General features: G+C 36.2%; 1 protein-coding gene across 1 annotated transcript; it reads left to right on the top strand.

The window, feature by feature from the left end:
* The first annotated feature begins 6,471 nt into the window (after nt 1-6,471).
* On the top strand, nt 6,472-20,887 carry tmie (transmembrane inner ear). The gene is made up of 4 exons (XM_059501018.1): nt 6,472-7,031; nt 15,209-15,326; nt 15,974-16,123; nt 20,775-20,887. Exons 1-4 carry the CDS (start codon nt 6,885-6,887, stop codon nt 20,885-20,887), a joined length of 528 nt encoding a protein of 175 aa, XP_059357001.1. The 5' UTR covers nt 6,472-6,884.
* The last annotated feature ends 851 nt before the right edge of the window (nt 20,888-21,738 follow it).

The following is a 21,738-nucleotide window of genomic DNA, read 5'->3' as shown; positions in this document are numbered from 1 at the left end:
TCAAAAGCTCGCTGCTGACTGAAAGTGAGTTTTGAGCTACTTATTTTAAAAAAAGAAAAGAAAAAGTCTCTAATGCTGGTGTTATAGCTGTTAGCTTTCTGAAATGATCTGCAGCGCTGAGCTTTCCAGACGCGGAGAAACTCCACCTTTGTTCATAACCCCTCCTCTAGCCCCAGCTGGCTCGCTTTGGCCCAAGGTTTTCGTCAGGCCAAAAAACACTGGACGTTGGCCCCGAGGAAGCCCCGGCGAGGCATGATCAAGCCCCGGAAACGCAAATGGCTCTGGCCCGCAATAGCACGCCCGCTTTAAGCTCGCCAGTGGAAACTCGGCTATTTATCATCACATGACATCAAAACTTTATTGGCATAATTGTCAGATAAATAATAAATGAGCCTGTTGTGTTTTCTTTGGCAAATGAAACTACGTTTTGTGCCAGGGCTAAGCAATTTCTGATGTGGCTATAGCCCCGTCAAGACCCAATGCCACGTAATAAAGTCTGGTAGCCAAGGCATATGGTTAATATAATAATTTCATAATAAAATATTTTCTATAATAAATAATATAGTATTTTCTTAATTTAAAATAAAATATGAATGAATCCATCTCTGATAATCACAGGTTTCTATTGTCACACAGGTTTATGCATTAAACGACATTGCCACGACATAATATGACGTTCTCACGAGTTATGATGTTTTTGCAGATCAAATATAGCACAGATAACATAAATATTTTCCATCAGCCAGATTTGCTAAACAGGGCAAATTAGCAATAAAAAGTGTAATTCCATAAAAATGCAATCTACGAGGAGCAAGGCAAATTAGCTAACTATTGCATCCATGTCAAGGTCAAAATGGGATAAGACTGGCTTTTTTAAGTGTTAAATAATGACGCACATACTAATAAAGTTTTTTTTTCTTTTGCATTTCTATGCATATGCAATATGGTCAGCCACGAAAATAACTACAGTCGGGTCCATATACAGTATTTAAACAAAAGCACAATTTTTTATTCTTTTAGCAGTTTACCAAAAAACATTCAAGTTACAGTTATATAATGAATATGAGCTTAAAGTGCACACTCTGAGCTTTAATTTGTGCATATTCTCATCAAAATTGGAGGAAAAGTTAAAGAAAGACAGCTATTTAATATGTACCTCCCCCTTTTTTCAAGGGACCATAAGTAACTGAACAGTTGACTCAAAAGCTGTTTCATGGACAGTTGTGGGATATTCTTTCATTATTGCTACATCAATTAAGCAGGTTAAAGGTCTGGAATTGATTGTAAGTGTGCATTGTAATTTGGAAGCTGTTGCTGTGAAGCACATCATGTACTTTAGTCAATGTATCTCTCCATGCACGTGAAACAGATCATTGTTAGGCATCAAAAACAAAACAAATCCATCAGAAAGATAGCAGGAACACTAGGAGCGGCCAAATCAATAGTTTGGTACATTCTGAGAAAAGAAGGCAACATAAAAAGTGCTGGATGACTCGAGGATCCTCTCCATGGTAAAGAGAAGTAGACTCTCCAGGAGGCAGACATGTCTCTGTCAAAGTCTACAATCAAGACTTCAGCAGAGCAAATACAGAGGCTTCACCACAAGGTGCAAACAAGGCCAGATTAGACTTCGCTTCTGGAAAAGCATTCTTTGGACGGCTGAAATTAACATTAACACAGAAAAAAAGTATGGAGAAGGCTTGGAACAGCTCATGATCCAAAGCACACAGCATCATCTGTGAAACATGGTGTGCTGACATGAGCATGCATGGCTTCCAGTGTTACTGGTGTTTAGTGATGATGTAACAGAAGCAGCCGGATTAATTCTGAAGTTCACTCGCTGAAGACAAAACTGAAGGCAGAAAGACCCACAAACAAATAACAACTGAAGTCAGCTGCACTAAAGGCCTGGCGGAGCATCACAAAAGAGAAAACCAGTCTCTGTTGCATCCTTGAGTTCCAGACTTAAAACGAGAGAAATTTGCTATTATTTGAATCTCCAATCTGTTATAACAATTGAACTAGTTTAGTTAGTGAGGTTTGAATCCCAGATGCGCAGACGGGTCATGTCGTAACACTGCGTTACTGCTAAGTAGGCTAAGTTAGTGATGTAATCCACACATTGAATATAACTTTCATAATTATATGAAGAAACCATGAGGGACAGGTGAAAAAAAGAGCCAGAATGTTCCTAAATGATTATTTCCAGAAAGGTTTAATACTGACTCTTCTATTTTTCTCCTTTTCTGAGAGCGTGTGAGTTTCTGAATGCGTTTCTTTGCCCACAGTGTTTTGATCTTTGCTGTATAGCTGTATTTTGTGTTCATTGTCATACTCTAAATTTAGTTAATAACAGTTACTATTTTGTCTTTTACAGAAAAAATAGTTAAATTAGTTATGTGTGTCAGCTTACAATGTGCCCCAACTATATCAGTACTCAGACTTCTCTTCGTGATGATCGTCATATCAGACTTCTCTTTGAGCATTCGGTTTGCTCCGTTTGCCATCTTATCACAGACCCTATTTCCGTTCAATGAAGAAAACTATACCAGGGATTTTTTTCAGATCTGCTGCAATTTGCTGGCCCCAAGATCACCCCTACCCCACCAGACACTGCCGCTAAGCAGGCTTCGCGCCCAGATCTCACTCGCTTCGCGCAGTTTAAGGCTGCCGATAGCGGTGCAGGCCGTGTGTTGCAAATTAATACATTTAATTAAATTAAGTTGCTAAATGCAGGTTTTTCACTGCTTTTTCACGACTAAAGTTTGTTAAACAACGTTAAGACCTAATTATGTCGGATGTTGATGCCATTTCTTTTTTAACCATGGAGCAAACAAAGCGTTTTTTCCAAAGTTTATCATCCACACTGAAATGTCTGAAAGCATTAAAGTTGCCTTACTGTGCATGTACAAACCTCACTGAGATGATACAGATATAAGTTTCACCCAATTCTTCTGGAAGGATCAATTCATTTATGGAAATATTTCACCATTGACTGGCACGCTCACTCAGAATTGATCTAAAATGCAACTGCCCTTGTGTTTTGCCACAGGACAGCAATCGTGAGTAAGTTTCTGTCATTTTTTTTGGACTGCAAAATTAACATTATTGGTACAGCATAAACATGTATAGGTACAATGCATTACAAAACTTAACATGCTAAATCGTTTTCAGAAGCCTCCGTTTCCATATTCCATTTTCAAATTTATCAGCGCTGGAGAGCGTCTAAAAGATGCATTTTCAATGGAAACGAATTAATGTGGACAAGGCTTGAGGAACTGCCAAATCTAACAACAAATTGCAAAATCAGCAACACCGTAGGCTACCCAGGCATTTTTAGCTTGTCCCGTGAAATGTCACTAACCCTTCCCCTATCTCTTCCACTCCCTCATGTTACTAATAACCCTTTGCTCTGTTTATTATATGCAAGTGTGAACTTGTGAAGTGATTAACACGGCCAATTCATCATCAGTAATCACATCCATCTAATCTATACAACCATTGCAAGAGAGAACCCCTATAAATAATCAAGTCCTACCTTAATTTTCTAGTCTTTCAGCATCCCTCCACCACTTTGGCTCCTCATCTTCAGCCCTTCCTAACCCTAGCATGAGGAGGAACACTTTGGGGGGAGCCTCTCCCCAGACAGGGGGAGTACCCCGGGTTCGAGAGTAAGTACCGAGCTCGGAACCCTGTCCCCGGACAGCACGCCAAATATGCATACCTTTACTACTGTTTATTATATTCAAGTGTGAACTTTCCATTAGGGCCTTTGTATCAGATGTGTTAAATGAATGTGCTGAAAGCCAAACTTGTTTCCAGTCTAAAAGCAGCAGCATTATGTGAAGCAGAATCACATGCTCTGATGTATTATCTGACCAAGATAGAATCAGTAATTCAGAAGAGCCACGACATTCATAGGCTTATCTAATTCCACCCCTTTTTTCATAACAGCATGTAGGTTGGGTTATTAGCACTTATCACACAATCCCCAGATTTTAACATTAGCATGACATTTGTCTGTGTTTATTCATTATCTTCTCTTACAGCTCTCAAAGGGAGAGGAGAAAATCATGTCAGTCAAGCTGTGGAGATGTATTGTCTGTCAACAAAACGCCGCTGATGTATTCCTACCACATTCTCTCAGCAGCACAATCACGGTCTAAGAAGATTACAGCCCAGCAATGTCAGATCCCTTGGAAGAAGGATGGAAAATCCTAAAGAACAAATTTGAATAACATATTCTCTAACTCATCAATACTTCTGAATGAACAGACAGAGATATTGCACTGGGATATTTTAATAGACAGCACAATTTGTGGGATGTTGTATTTTGTTATTTTTATACTATGAGGGTGTTCTGTGTGGTTGCTTACTGGCAGAGTCACAACTTTTATCACCCACCATAAATATTAACTACCCATGTCTGTCAGTGGTGGTGGGTAGTGTTAAATTAATATTGATGTGTGTGTCTTTTTTTATTAATCTTATCTAAGTTACTATGTAAAGACTGTTATAAGTAAGCCATTGCACATGGAGTTCACCAAAACAAAGATATATTTAAGAATATCAGAAACCTCAATTGTATTATTGAAGGTTTGAGAGTGTTTTGACCAGCTGAAATATAAATTGAATCTCTCTCTCTCTCTCTCTCTCTCTCACACACACACACACACACACACACGCACACACAAATATGTGTCTTTCAATGACTCTGCTCACATTAGAAGCTCATTTTATATAATGTTTTTGGTTAATAGTTATGTATAAGTGGAAATAAATGATAAAATACTATTGAATTGACAGCTTTAGAGAAAGAAATTACAAGATGAGTCACATCCAGTGATTTATAATAGAAGCATGAAGTATGAATAAAGTCTGTCACAATACTCTCACACTTTTGAGGAATTGTAAATTAAATCAGCTAAATGTTTTTTTGTTTCTGTGTGGGTCAAGAACTCTAGGTACAGAAAAATATCAAATTCAGTTGGGCAGTTGTCGTTGGCAATCACAGTGGATTTTACTTTCGGTCAGACAGGAATGATTTCTGAGTTAATCAAGTGTGTTTTTAAGTTATATACTGATGCTTAAATGCATACGGTTTTGACTGAAAGGGGGAAATAAAGCTTAACTTTTGAATCTTTTGCTATCGTGATTTGTGTTGGGCCTGGATGTCACCAGTAAACATACTAAGCATTTCGCTCTATATTCTTTGTGTGTGTTAAATGCACAGAACACAATTTCAATTAAGCCCCTACTCTGGTGAAATTTTACATCATCCTATTCAATACCTGCATATTTCCATATTGAAGAAAGTGATCAACATGATTCATATTGAAAATAGTAAGCAAGCATTGCTTTGATTATGGTTTGTATATCTGCAGTCCTAGTTCTGGTTTCTCTTTTTTTAAATGATGAATACTGACTACTGCCACCTGCTGTGAAAGCTATTTCCTCTCATGCAGGTGCAGGATAAACGTGCTAATTGGCCATTGGCTGTAGTTTTTGGTGTGTTACCTTGGTGTGTTATGGCCTTTATTCTGAGTCAGGAAGCTTGTAGAACTACTTACACAAGCTTTCCTTGTGTTACATTCTAAACAAGCAATGATATGAATAAACTTAATATTTGATTGCATTGGTTGTTGTACATATCATTGCAGTTCGGAAATGAAATGTCAAAGGTTAATTCTACATTGCATTTAAAAATAACATACACCTAAACCCAACACTAAACCTGAGTTTATAAAAATCCCATTTTATGAAGCAAGTTACAGTATGTAATGCAAACAACAAAATGCATTGTAGTGTACAAATCATCACTATGAGACTGTTTTGAGTTCATAGCATAATATTCCCATATGTCCAAAAAAAAAATTATATATATTTGTAAATATATTACAAAATATACAAAAATGGCCATTTCTATTTATTTATTTGCTTAAATTAGTTTCAAAATATATTTAAAATATATTTACAGAAATATATTTTATACCAATATATTTTTGTTTGGATTAAAAAATATATATATATTTTAGAAACACGGACACACACACACACACACACACACACGTTTGTTTTTGTGTAAAGTGTGTTCATCCCATAGAAGTAATGGTTTTTATACTGTACAGTTGTGTCCTGATACTGTATGTCACAAAAACATGCCCACACACACACACACACACACATATATAAAATACATTTTTAATTATGGTAAATTAAGTTTGAGACTAGATATATTATATAACTATAATAATGTATGTTTTAAAATATATTATATAAAATTTTAAAGTATATTCCATTGACCTTTACTGTTTTCAACATATATAAAGCATGTGTTTAAAATATATTTTGGCCAGAACGTAGTTGGCATTTTACTGCCACTAGAGTTCTTTTCAGCTGGAAACTGCACTGAATCGTATGTACAGTATACATGTAGTTAGTTTTTGCAAAAAATTATTTATAAATAGTCATGATTTTCCAATGAGCCAATGTAAAAAAAAAAAAAAAAAAACTGCCTTTTCCATTACACTTTTGCTGTGAGTAAATTGTCCTTATCTCAGTGGAACAACTTCCTCTGATCCTCTTTCCGTGTAACTCCCTTCCCCCCACGACTCTTGTAACCTCTCTGTTCACCGGGCAGCAGGGCTGTAAACCACACCGGGGCTATTGATTAATTAATAGCCTTTAGCCGAGCGGCTGGCTCTCTGGGCCGGGCTCAGGCAGAGAGTGCAGTATCTCTGTTTGGAGGCATTAAGACAACAAGAGACCAGAGCAGCATTCATGTAGAGGAGCTGGTGGCTGTTTCACGCTGTACCTCTATAAATCACCTGCACCATTGTTATCCTGCGCAGTTTTCTGGCCAGAAAGAAGCAGCAGGGGGAGGGATGAGACGTGGGAGAAGAAGAGGGAAAATGGGGATGGAGGGGCCTAGGCATCAACCGCCTACCCTCGTCCCATTGCTGATGAGCGTGACGGCTGTGTTGATATCACACCACATCTTCAACGCCGCTGCACAGATACCAGACCCCGAGGTAAGAGCTGCTTAGAATTTATGGCTCCTAAACTGCACCATTGTTGTGACTATATTTGTTTTGAACAGGCGAGCCTGAACCGCTTTTCAGTTTTATGGCACTAAATGCATTGAAACAATGGCAGCATTAAAATCACATCACAGAATGCTGAAAAAACTACTGGAATATAGGATTTGGATCTTTGGATCTTAAACTTCACCTCTGAAGGACAGTAGTTAAAAAAGATCTTACCTGCTGTATGTTTCTGTACAACAATGCTGCCCCTAGCAGAATTATTAGTGCTGGCTATTACTATTACTTACTTTTAGAGATATGGGTAACACTTTATAATACTGTTCTTTCATTAATGAACCACTACACAGGAACAAATGAGTTAGACAACATAGTAACTTCAGACCATGAGGTAACACTTTATTTTAAGGTTTCCATGTTACACGTGCACATGTACTTAATATTACAGGTGCTGGTCATATAATTAGAATATCATCAAAAAGTTTATTTATTTCACTCATTCCATTCAAAAAGTGAAACTTGTATATTATATTCATTCATTACACACAGACTGATATATTTCAAATGTTTATTTCTTTTAATTTTGATGATTATAACAACTAAGGAAAATCCCAAATTGAGTATCTCAGAAAATTAGAATATTGTGAAAAGGTTCAATATTGAAGACACCTGGTGCCACACTCTTATCAACTAATTAACTCAAAACACCTGCAGAGCCTTTAAATGGTCTCTCAGTCTAGTTCTGTAGGATACACAATCATGGGGAAGACTGCTGACTTGACAGTTGTCCAGAAGACAACCACTGGCACATTGCACAAGGAGGGCAAGACACAAAAGGTAATTGCAAAAGAGACTGGCTGTTCGGAGAGCTCTTGAGTCCAAGCACATTAATAGAGAGGTGAAGGGAAGGAAAAGATGTGGTAGAAACAAGTGTACAAGCAATAGGGATAACAACACCCTGGAGAGGATTGTGAAACAAAACCCATTTAAAAATGTGGGGGAGATTCACAAAGAGTGGACTGCAGCTGGAGTCAGTGCTTCAAGAACCACTACACACAGACGTATGCAAGACATGGGTTTCAGCTGTCGCATGCCTTGTGTCAAGCCATTCTTGAACAACAGACAGTGTCAGAAACGTCTCGCTTCATAAAGGACTGCACTGCTGCTGAGTGGTCCAAAGTTATTTTCTCTGATGAAAGTAAATTTTGCATTTCCTTTTGATATCAGGGTCCCAGAGTCTGGAGGAAGAGAGGAGAGGCACACAATCCACGTTGCTTGAGGTCCAGTGTAAAGTTTCCACAGTCAGTGATGGTTTGGGGTCCATGTCATCTGCTGGTGTTGGTCCACTGTGTTTTCTGAGGTCGAAGGTCAACACAGCCGTATACCAGGAAGTTTTAGAGCACTTCATGCTTCCTGCTGCTGACCAACTTTATGGAGATGCAGATTTCATTTTCCAACAGGACTTGGCACCTGCACACAGTGCCAAAGCTACCAGTACCTGGTTTAAGGACCATGGTATCCCTGTTCTTGATTGGCCAGCAAACTCGCCTGACCTTAATCCCACAGAAAATCTATGGGGTATTGGGAAGAGGAAGATGTGATATGCCAGACCCAAGAATGCAGAAGAGCTGAAGGCCACTATCAGAGCAACCTGGGCTCTCATAACACCTGAGCAGTGCCACAGACTGATCGACTCCATGCCACGCCGCATTGCTGCAGTAATTCAGGCAAAAGGAGCCCCAACTAAGTATTGAGTGCTTTACATGCTCATACTTTTCATGTTCATACTTTTCAGTTGGCCAAGATTTCTAAAAATCCTTTCTTTGTATTGGTCTTAAGTAATATTCTAATTTTCTGAGATACTGAATTTGGGATTTTCCTTAGTTGTCAGTTATAATAATCAAATTTAAAAGAAATAAACATTTTAAATATATCAGTCTGTATGTAATGAATGAATATAAAATACAAGTTCACTTTTTGAATGGAATTAGTGAAATAAATGAACTTTTTGATGATATTCTAATTATATGACCAGCACCTGTATATTAACTTTAAGTAACTTTACAACTCTGTCAACTAGCAGCCATTAGAGTGTTAATAAACTGTTATGGAAGGGTTAGTAGAATAAGTTCACATAAGTTACTTATAGTCAGTTGAATGTGTGTTGGGGAACATCAAAATAAAGTGTTAGCAGGGATGGACTGGGAGTGAAAAATGCCCCTGGATTTTCTCCCAAATAGGCCCACCAAAACTACAAACAGTCACTACTATCTCACAATATTACAGCTATTCTGTCACATTTATGGTGACCCTGCTGACAAAAACAACAGAAACCATCACAGAAATTTGAATGATCTCCACTATAAATACCACTACAAACCATCAACTTTTAACCATTAAAACAACATTTAGTGTGTTTTTTGGGACATATTAAATTATGATTTAATGGTTTTAACAAAAGCCACCAACAGAAGATGATCAATTAACAGTAGAGACCAACAGGCACCATTATAGTTTCCATTAAAACCAATACAATTCCATTATAACCATTACAAATTATGTTTTTTTTCTTCAGCAGGGGACTGAAATAAATGTATTATTGTATGAACTAAAATACTTTAAATCTATAGAAAAATAAAAAAGAGCAGAATGCAAAATGTATAATATGACAATAAGCATAACCTAGAATCAAGAAACCTGAAACAACAAAAATGTTCAGTTTGAGTATTTTCATCTCTCTCTCTCTCTCTCTCTCTCTCTCTGTAAGACTTATCATCTTAAAGGTGATTTAATTGACTCTTTTCTAACTCAATAGGCCAATCTCTCAGATGTAACTCATTGTAGAATCGCAGTTGACATCAATATCACCCCAACAAATAAACATCTCAATTTCGTTGTCTGTAAATTTGCAACAAACAAATGTACAGAGGTCCTATTTTTTATTACAGAACATTCTCAAAACAACACAAGAGTACAGTTATAAAGGGCTTATTAGAAATGAATGAATACATAAATAAATAGTTAGCTTTAAAGACCTTTTAAGTTCACATTTAGAAATATGTAGCAAAAATAGCAGACATGAAAAAGCAATTTCGTTCTCTGCCAGCAGGTGTCACTTTCGGAACTGCAGAAATATAGGCTAGCAGTTTCCCCGGTAACCGCAGAACAAAGCAGCGCTCCTGACTTTGAAACTTGTTTATTCAGTTTATTCAGTGAAATCATAGCATTTTGAAGTTTAATCTAAATAATAATCTATATTGTAATTTTTGTCTTGCTGTCTGTAATAATTAAGATTTTTGTATAATTGTAGAGTTTACATGGTCTTAAATTTAAACAATGTAACTGAAGACTTTTAAGGACCCGCAGAAACCCTAAGAACATAGTTAGTGTAAACATTTCTGTCATGCATTTGGCAAAAAGCTTTTGTTGACAATGAGTTTAACCTTTGAAATTTGAGGAAAAAGCAACTCTGGCATCTCTGTTGTCAAAAATAGATTGCATTAGCCCCTTTTGTTGGCCGTTTGTTCTCCAGAACATCCAGATGGCCAGTCCACTCCTGAGTGTTAGCAGACATTATTAAGTGCACGGTCTACTTTAACAGTACCTTGACAAGGCCTCTTAAAATGCCACTTCTTGTGTTAAACAACGTATAAACAAATGTGTCCATCTGACAAATATGTATAGACTAACAAATAGAAAACTGCAGGTGAACCACAAGACATGTTAACTGCCTCTGCCATTACAACATCATGCAAATACAACATCGGTTGTTCTTAAAGTTGCTGGTAAGCACTTAGGAGATATTTACATTCATAACTGATAATACTACAGGGTTCTTTTTAGTTGACTTTGACAGCAGGTGTCAGACGTACCGTTTTCCTACTCCACTGCTAATTAAACACTCATTAAAGGGTCAATTATCCAGGTGCTTCCAATTTTCTCTGCTGGTACACCGTTTAACTTCAACATAAAACAGCTTAAGGAATACAATTATCGTTCGGGTACATTTGATGTTCCGGTGGACTTAGCAGGCAATTGAGTCAAATTGAAAAACAGGATAACGTTCATTTATATTTATAGACACATAAAAAATGCCATGATCATAGAGATTTGTTCTCATCTGCAGCGAATATGTGTATTACCAGACACACAATTATATCAGTCATGTTGTGTTAGATCATGTCATGCTAGAAGAACAAGTGCTAAACATGAGAAAATAACAATGAATTCTCTGTTTTTATTGTCTTCATGCAATACACTATACATGAATCTAAGTGTAATGCATTGTATACAGTGCACATGATGGATGAGCAGACAGTGTTTGATATGTTCGGTTGCTGTTTGTCTATAGAGTTGTTAAGGATGGTACATCAAATATGAGTCAATGTTATTTCTCTAGAGGACAGAAGAGAAGGGACATGATGAAGTACATTACAAAGAAATATATCAATATGTGATCTACTGCCAGCTGAACTCTCAAAACAGTCTGTGCCACTCACAATAACGATTGCATCTCATGATTGATTGGCTGTCAGCAACACTGAAAAACCCCAACAAATCCTTACATCTAACAGGTCATGCTTTTCTGCCTAAATGCTGAAATTTTACAGTATTTTTTTGGTTGTTTTCAAAAACTATATTTATTTTTTTCACTTACAAACCAAAAACAGAAGGACTGTATATACCAGTTAAGATGAATTTTTTGCTTCACAAATAAAAACCCAAATTCACAATTACTGGCAAGTTTAGAGTAGATGCCAAATTAAACTACATAAATACTTGTTAGGATAAGATGTGTAAGATAGCAAATTGCTACTTCTCTTGAACACAGATGTAAAAAAAAAAAAAAAAACGAATAAAAAGGTTAATTTAAACAAATCTATTGAATAATTATATTCTTAATAATTCCAGGGTTTGAAATTATACTAAATTAGATTTCAGCCAAATCTTTATCATTCAACACAACATATATGATAGCTAACCACCAACGTTTAATGTAAATTCATAGTCTATAAATATTGTGACATCATTGCAATTAAAATACATGCATAGTTTACTGTGCAAGAGACTAAATTCTTTGTAAAAGAAAAACTGTGGAAACTTCTCCATTATATATATATATATAGAGAGAGAGAGAGAGAGAGAGAGAGAGAGAGAATATGTTACTGTAAAATACCTTTTCGATGTTTCTCGTTGACTGGAACTATGCTGTTTGGTTTTAGCTGAAAGTATTTAATACTGAATCAAAATAAAATGTACTAAATTTATCAATGTAGAGGCCATGAACCTCTGATTAACCGAAAGGACTTGGTTAGCCATATAGGGAGTAGTATAAGGCATTTCTAATTCTCAGCAGGAACGGGCTCAGTACAAATCCCTGAGGTACTCTGCTCTGCTGATATTACACAGTGTGTGAAATAAAAAGGATTTTCCCTCATTTTCTGGTTGAGATATTGATCTATCGATCAGACATTTAAATCTATGCTCCGGGGCTTATTCTTTGTACAGTATATACATGCACATTGTATCCACAAAGCATCTATTTAGCTTGCATACATGTGAAGTAAACTGGAGAAACACAGATGCCAAGCTATGAATATCTGAATGAACTTTCAGCACACTGGCTATTGATGTGCCATAGCAGGCGACCATGTTAAAATCTCAGGGTTTATTGAATAAGACTGAAACATCAATAGTAATTCACTTTTAGCTGAAGGGACATCTGCTATCTTCAGCCTCACTGATGGAAATGTTACCCTTTATCTAGCAAAAATATCAATGCTAATGCTAATCAGTCAATACTAAATACTAATGGTATAAGTCAATACTAATTAGTGTTTTTTTTTGTTTGTTTGTTTGTTTTCTTTTGCTAAGGCAAACATCACTACTGCTTTTGGTGACACACAGGGTTAGAGATTTGAACAAACACTTCACGCTACATTAAAAAAAATTGGCTTTATTGATTTCGTTCAGCAAGTAATCAGCCAGCAACGTTTTTGAAAAATGGAGCACAACAGAGCACAACAGTCGGGTGGCAGAAATGAAAAATGCTGCTTATTTTCTTCATAGGGAAATATATATTTAACAATAACTTTGTAAAACTTTAAAGACAGACCTATGCTGTGAGCTCTGAGGCTGTTAATAGATGATACATGCTTTTGTTGAAGCCACCAGTTTGCGTTATTTCAACTTATGTTTTAGTATAGGGACCCATTCTCACCATTAACTAGTTACTTATTAGTACGCCTATTATTAACATATTGGCTGATTATTAGCACTTATAAAGCACATGTTCTGCATGATCATGCTTTTTTGTGCATAAAATAAAAGTATATAATGATTTGATTCATCTTCTTGCTGTTTGGTTTTGATACATGACTTAATAACACTTTTTAAATATCCATTGAAAAAAAAACAAAAAAACACCAAAATTATGGAACCAGCAGGACTCAAAAAGTGAGCAGGCAGTCATTCTCTCTATAGAATTGTGTGTGCACTGTGCAAACGCTGGATACAATACAGGTGTCAGAACATTCACCATGTACATCACTATATTCATGTTATACTTTCCACCTTCTCAAACCTAAATCTGTTTATGGGTGCACTATACAGTACTTGTTATATGCATGTGTCAAAAGGGCATGAAACTCCTTGGCAGATTTGGTACATCTCAACATACAAGACCATCATCCAGCACCGATCATCATCTGCTTGTAACCACCAGAACTAGTAGGATCTGGTCTCCAAGATGTCTTGAGGTGACAGACTGGAAGATATATTTTAAATCACAAAGACAGCCATTGTATAACCAACCACATGAATTTTGAAGTGGACAATACAGTTCCCATGAAGACAATGCACCGCTTCCTTCAGTCAAAAGCTTTGTATTAAGGACCTTAGTTTTATCAACAGGGCAATTATGACCTTCAGGCCTGAGGACTGGGGACAAGTGAAATTACGTTTGTCTGCAGGTATAATAGTTTAGGAGTGCAGATTCAAATCAGATAAGGAGTGATAACCTGTGTGGAAGAACGTGGACAACACATCAACATGTCAAAACTGACCGAACCCTGAATCCAAACTTCCACCAATGCTTTGTACTGTGTGACATAAATACTGAATTATTTAAACGAAAGTAACACATTTTCATCTTAAAGCTACTGTCTGTCACACATGAAGCCTGCAGGTCTCCTGAACCTGTCAATGCTGGAGTTAAGTATTCAAAAGTTTAGAATGACTTATGTTTTTGTTTTTTTTAAAGGACCTGATAATGATAATGATCACATGATTGATCTGTAATCGATCAGTAAAACATTTCAAATGCTATAAATGCATGTTTTTGTTTACTGTTCTGCAAACTTGCAGCAAAGACAGCTGTGCAGACAGCAAGTTTGTTGAAATATTTCAAATTTTCTGATAATAAGAGAGATTTCCTGAGCACTTAATTTGCATAATGATTTTTAAGGATAATGAAACAGCATTTTCTGCTGGAATAATTTCAAGTGCATAGTGTATTTTTAGAAAAGCAAATGCTACATTTCTGAACAGAATAATAATCATAAATCCCCATTATCTTAGGGATTTCAAACTTGTTAAAAAAATAAAAATTGTTAGATTAAATCTTCAAGTTGTATATTTTTCAGTGCTCAGAATCTGACTGATTTACAATAAGATACATCCCATAAAACCTCGAGATATTCTTTCTGATATCTTATCCATAAAGACAAATATTCCACGAAACCCCATGATTAAATGATTAAAAAACAATATAAAACATATAAAAATGGAAAACAGATTAAAAAACACTTTGTCTTTTTTTTTTGACCTGAAACTACACACAAACAGGTTGCTACTGAAACATATCCAATGATCCTTCCAAATGCATCTGGATGCTAGCTTAGAATCTCTCTCCTTTTATTTTTATTTTGCCACTTGCTTCCACTTTCCCCATCTTTATGCCTAAAAATGTACTGCAAGCAATTTACAGTTTCAAACATTTCTTCCTCTCTCCTTTCCACTGTGATCATCATGTGAAAGTGGTAGTTTCAAATCTTACTGTGGTTCTTAATCACCGCTACTGTCGTCATTTCAGTGGTGCAATTACCTGGATATTGCAAGAGATGCAGAAATAAAAAACATAAACATTTTTTCTTTTATCCCTGTAGCTTCTGCCAACAGACCCTCCAAAAAAGCCAGATCCAGTCACTTCAGAAACTGTGGTGTTTTGGGGTCTTCGATTATGGCAGGTTGTAGGCATTTTCTCCATGTTCATCCTAGCAATTAGTAAGTGTCTAAAAGAAAAATCCATCATTTACTATAACTGTTTTTCACTCTATTATTTCCATATTCTTTCTTTCATGCTTGGAACACAAAAGGTATATTTAGCCACTATTTTTATTATAATAAAAGTGAGCACCTGGGCTGTGGAGCTCCAAAGTGACAAAAAGAGCACTTTAACTTCAGAAGACTTGGGATGTAGCACACAATTTTATAGACTATGTTTTAAAACTTTAATGAAACCTATGCAGTATTATTTCTGAAGCTCAAAAACTCCATTCACTGTAACTGCACGGAAAAGAGCAACCAGTATATTATTCAGAATCCCTCTTTTTGTGTTCCGCAGAAGAAATAGCTCACGTTATTTATAAAGATTATTATTGACATGAGTGTGAAAAAGTGAAGACTGAATTTTCCTTTGTGGGTGACCTCTTTAAAATGCTAAGCTATGCCTATATTTGCATTCAGAATTCACTTGAATAGATGTCAAAACAAACACTTAATTAGTTACACATAGTGAATAACATTAAGCTATTTAATGAAATTCCCCTAGAGCAAAATATCAATTACAGAACAAACAGATGTGAGATGCTGCCTGCTGTGGAGGACAACTCTCTTTCAAATATTTCACAGCTTTCTTCCTCATTTCACAGTAATAACACTGTGCTGCATCTTCAAATGTCGAATTCCACGAACGAAAAAAGAGATAGAGGCTCGGAACGTACAAAGACAAGCAGCGAAAACATATGCCAACACACTGGAGACGGTGCCCCCCCTCAACGAACTCACGGAGGTGCCGGGAGGTAAGTGATAAACAGCCTACTTTCAGATAATACAAATCTGATCATGTTATTGTCTGATTTGTGATCATCTTCTTTGATTTTGTCTGTTATTTTGGTCTTTTAAGTTCACATTATCCCATAGTGTAAAATTCCAAGTACAATAAACTATTTATTTTACGTAAATTAACTAATACAGACATGCAGTACACTGATGTGAATAGTTAATTAACATATACAGACAAATTAATATTCTAAAAAATTGCAAAAATGATTAAAGATTTTTGGAAGCTATTTTCAGCTAAATGGTTGAAAATTCATAAAAACAATTAATAGTAATAAGATCTAATGGTTGATTACTTTTGAACAATAGGTGGCGCTGTTATCAAATTTCTGTTGTGAGTCAATGTAAGTGACACATAAAGTTTGGTGTAAATATGTCAAAGCTTTGCAGAGATACAGCCTTAGATGTACTGTGGCATCGTGCCATCAGATTCGTTGGTGTGGTAACTGAAAACCGTTTTGCTTGGTCTGAAGATGATCTGGTTTGATTTTCACAAAAATTGGAGCAATGGTCTATGAGGATTTAAAAAAAAGTAGTTAAACATAATAACATCTAAATTGCAAGTTCAGCCAATTATGGCATAATTGTCATTGATGCTTTCAACATGACACAAAGAATCTATCAAGACTAGTTTCATGACAATAGGCAAAACTAATCAAAAGTGATTAGCATTTTTTAAAATGTCATTATAATTCTTGCCCCAAATGTTTTGAGTACCTTCAGCGTATTGTGCTAAATAGACATGCCGACTTTTGCAACAATGTGTTCATAAAATATAGCATTTCATAACAAAATTCAAAGTGGCTGATTCCCAAAATGGCCAATATTGGGGATCTTGGGTATGGATGACCTCTGTATGCTGCACTAAATCTAAAATGATCAGTTTTGATTTTTGGCCAAACTGTTCAGAAGTTATAATCAAAAATGTCAATTAAGGATATGCCGGTAGAAAATTTTCATGTTGTGATTAATTGCTAATGCTTTTATCATGGTAAACGGTATTATCATGATATTGAAATTTCATGAAAAAAAGTGTCGTCATAATACAGTTGTCAGACTCTGTGACCTATTTTTTGTCCTCATGTTGATTATTAATTTGATTCCAGGTGTTTCTCCTTAATCCCTCGTTATTAAAAGCCCTAGTCCTTTCAGTTAGTGTTTGTCCGGTATTAAATGTCAACCATTGTGTCTACATGTGTGATCTTGGCTGTGTTCCTCATTGTGTTATAAAATAAACCCCTTGATGTTAATCTTCCTGGTCTCTGCTACAGTAGGCCAGTCGTAATCTTTGTTAAAAATGCAAGTATTAGTTCATGTTCGCTCATTAAATAACAGTTGCAACTTTCGATTTTAACATTGTGTTATTAAATATTGGAATACCTAAGATTAATGAATGTTCAGAATATTTGGTTCATTGGCAGTTTATGTTAACTAATGAAGCCCTAATGTAGAGTGTGACCGAACAATAAAAAATCAAAACACTTTCAAACAATACCAAGGGCATGTTGTAGTCCAGATTAAAATGTTAAAAAGTTTGAAAATAAATATTAAAGTATTTGGTGCTGTGATGAACATCATATTCAAGTTTTATTTGTATAGCGCTTTTTACAATACAAATCGTTACAAAGCAACTTTACAGAAAATTATGTTTCTACAATATTTAGTAGTAGCTAGTAGTTTGTGCACGTTTGACAGGATTTTAGAAAAAGAAAAATAATAATAATAATACAAGACGTGGTCAGCTAGATGATGAACTATCAATATTATTAATTAATAGTAATTATATGATGCAGTCACACATGTAGCAATAATTGTTAGTTCTGTTTGTTGATTCAAGGTTAGGATCATCTGGGGTCCTCTGAGGGTCAGCATCATCTCTTCTCAGGTGTTCTGGATCCAGACTGGAGCTTGTGTAAATCCTAGTTACCACGGGATGTAAATCCTGTGGCAAAACATAGAAACAAAATAGAGACATCATTAGCATAGCTGCTGATCCAACAAAGTAAAATTAGTTTAACCCAAGCTAAAGAATAAAAATGCAGATGCAACTACACTCACAATTTAAGAGATACATTATTCGAATGCTTGGCGAAAGAGATGCGTTTTTAATCTAGATTTAAACAGAGAGTGTGTGTCTGAACCCCGAACATTATCAGGAAGGCTATTCCAGAGTTTGGGAGCCAAATGTGAAAAAGCTCTACCTCCTTTAGTGGACTTTGCAATCCTAGGAACTACCAAAAGTCCAGCGTTTTGTGACCTTAGGGAGCGTGATGGGTTGTAGCGTGGTAGAAGGCTAGTTAGGTACGCAGGAGCTAAACCATTTAGGGCCTTATAGGTAAGTAATGATAATTTGTAACTGATACGGAACTTAATAGGTAGCCAGTGCAGAGACTGTAAAATTGGGGTAATATGATCATATTTTCTTGACCTGGTAAGGACTCTAGCTTCTGCATTTTGGAGTACCTGTAGCTTGTTTATTGACGAAGCAGGACAACCACCTAGAAGTGCATTACAATAGTCCAGTCTAGAGGTCATGAAAGCATGAACTAGCTTTTCTGCATCAGAATCAGATAACATGTTTCGTAGCTTGGCAATGTTTCTAAGATGGAAGAATGCAGTTTTTGTAACATTGGAAATATGATTTTCAAAAGACAAATTGCTGTCCAATATAACACCCAGATTTCTGACTGTAGAGGAAGTAACAGTACATCCGTCTAGCTGCAGATTGTAATCTACAAGATTCTGTGTGGTGTTTTTTGGTCCAATAATTAATATCTCTGTCTTATCCGAATTTAATTGGAGAAAATTATTTGTCATCCAATCTTTTACATTTTTAACACACTCTGTTAGCTTAGATAATTGGGAAGTTTCATCTGGTCTCGTTGAGATATATAGCTGAGTATCATCAGCATAACAGTGGAAGCTAATTCCATATTTTCTAATAATATTACCAAGGGGCAACATGTATATTGAAAATAGAAGGGGACCTAGGACGGATCCTTGTGGCACTCCATATTTTACTGATGATAAATGAGATGACACCCCATTTAAGTAAACAAAATGGTAGCGATCGGACAGGTAGGATCTAAACCATCTTAGAGCCTGCCCTTGAATACCTGTATAGTTTTGTAATCGATCTATGAGTATGTCATGATCTATGGTGTCGAACGCAGCACTAAGATCAAGTAAGACTAGAAATGAGATGCAGCCTTGATCTGACGCAAGAAGCAGGTCATTTGTAATTTTAACAAGTGCAGTTTCTGTGCTATGGTGGGGCCTAAACCTGACTGAAATTCTTCATAGCAAATACAAATATCTGAATTGCTGTTTAAGTAAGTTAAACATTTTTCAGAAACCGAAAGTAGTGCAGTTGCTTTGTTTCCAGGGTTTCTGGGATAACGGCTGCATTTCTGCAGTTTGAGTGTGAAAGTGTCTCTCAAGCGCTCTGCCATGTGCTTGCATGCTTGTTTACATCAAAGTGTGCATGCGTCTATCACATTGCAAGCGGTGTTGTGCATTTTGACCAGTTGATGGGAAAATAATTCCTTAAAATGCATCCCAAATTCTGAATAATTTGAAATACAGTATATAATTAATCACGGTATTTAGAAGTGCACACGATAACAATATTGTGCATATTCATTACTGTGATATATCGTATTACAGAATACTGGTACATGTCTAATGTCAGTTTTTCCATATCACCCTACCACTAGGTGGCGCTGTGCCAAAACTGTGCAAGTTAGGTCATGGTTATTATGACGCAAACCAAGATTGGTCTGAATATGCTGAAGCAATGAGGAGATATAGCCTCACATCCGTTTTGGCAAGCTCTTCATCACATTTATTCATGTGTTTTGGTTTACACAAAAATTAGACAAACGCTTAGTTGAAGGTCAAAAATAAGTTTTTCATGATGGAAAATTACTTTCAGTGCTTTAAGAAAATTTGTCGTCGTAACATTTTATTAAAAAAAAAAAATGTCTAATTCTATGGAAAAAAATGACTGCCTTGTACGCACGTTCTGATTTTGCTGAGTTAGATGTGTTCCTAGGTCAACATATTTTGATATCCCTACACCTAAACCTAACCTTAACCATGAGTAATCCCTAAAATCAGAGGAAATGATAGATGAATGACACTGATGTACAAGCACCACACAGTGATTTTAAGCGTAAACTTCCCAAAATCTATAAACAGGTTCTTCAAATCTGATCGTTTAATCACAATGTTGTTCCAGTGACAACAAAGATGTTGTCCCAGGATCATGTCTCACTTGGTAAAATCAGGTTCTGCACCTTGTACTGACCCTTTGGTAGAAAAACAATAAAAACAAACATCTTGCTGGTGTATATTATAGTTGTCACAGTTGGATCACTGGCCAATCAACTCCTTATTTCAGAATACCTGAGCTGTTTTTTTTCTTTTGTTTTTTTCTATACAAGCTTCTCACATTCACTTTTTCTTCCATATTTTTCTGCATTTCATTTCAAATCCATTCTTTCAGCCTATGTATCTGATGTCATCTGCATTTTCCCAGTGCTAATTCTCTTTCCCTTTGCTCATCTGTATTATTTTCCCTCTTTTCACGTCTCTTGTGTGTTTGCTCAGCTCTTGAGGAAGCGTCTGCTCTGCAGACAGTCTCTGATCAGGTACAGCCTCGCGGTAGTGGACAACTTCCTGTGGTCAGGGAAGAAGATGAACCCAGCGGTCCAGTCACTTAGAGAGAAGCGCTCAAGCTCTCCTCTCCTCTTCTTTCTGCCTGCCTGTCCTCAGCTTGCACTCCTGGAGGCCTTAGTGTAGAAAAGACCCTCAAGACTATTTATGATCGACCTGGTGAAATATGCTGCTTGCAGTGTCTTTGAGTTTGTTTTGCCTGTGATTAGAATCTGTTGTCAGTAAGTGTAAGTGAAATATGCAATTGTTAATGTAAGCAAATCTTTACAAAATTAAGCATTAGGTGAATCTTAGAAAATATTAAGTAATCAATGCGTAAAAAGCACATATCTTTGCATTTTCCTACTCTGACTCTGTTTTTTTAAAGTCAACCTGGAATCAGAATTGAACCTATTTACTTTCCTAACACACATTGCTGTTTTATTGTGCATGATTCGTTGATGTACAGTTTGGGATGTTTGAGGACCATTCTCTCACAACTTAGATATTAGTCTGGCCCTGGAGAAGACAATGCAAAATTAACTTTGTTGGATATATCGCCAGTTTTGGGAAAGTTTGGCACAATCAAGTTATATCCAAAGTTCTGTCATAAAACTGTAGATGGCACAATCTGATAGGACTAACACAATCTGACATAATGACATCATCACCTGGCGTAGCTGATTGGTTCTTTTTGTATAAACACCCAATGAGCTTGCAGCTCAACATCCAAATACTTAACTAGAGTTTGCTGTAGCTGTTGCAGTGCACTTCAGAAACCCTTCACCTTCCCCAGCTCCACATGTATAGATCTGCAAACTTTATGTATGTTATATATGGGGGTTATTTCATATATGTTATATGTGCAGCAGCAGTATTTCTTACATACTCACATCTGCATTTTGTGGATGTACTGGCA

This window comes from Carassius carassius, chromosome 20 (genome assembly GCF_963082965.1).
Source record: "Carassius carassius chromosome 20, fCarCar2.1, whole genome shotgun sequence".
Taxonomy (NCBI): Eukaryota; Metazoa; Chordata; class Actinopteri; order Cypriniformes; family Cyprinidae; genus Carassius; species Carassius carassius.
Note: the sequence above shows the minus strand (reverse complement) of the source record. Positions and strands in the feature narration are given on the sequence as shown.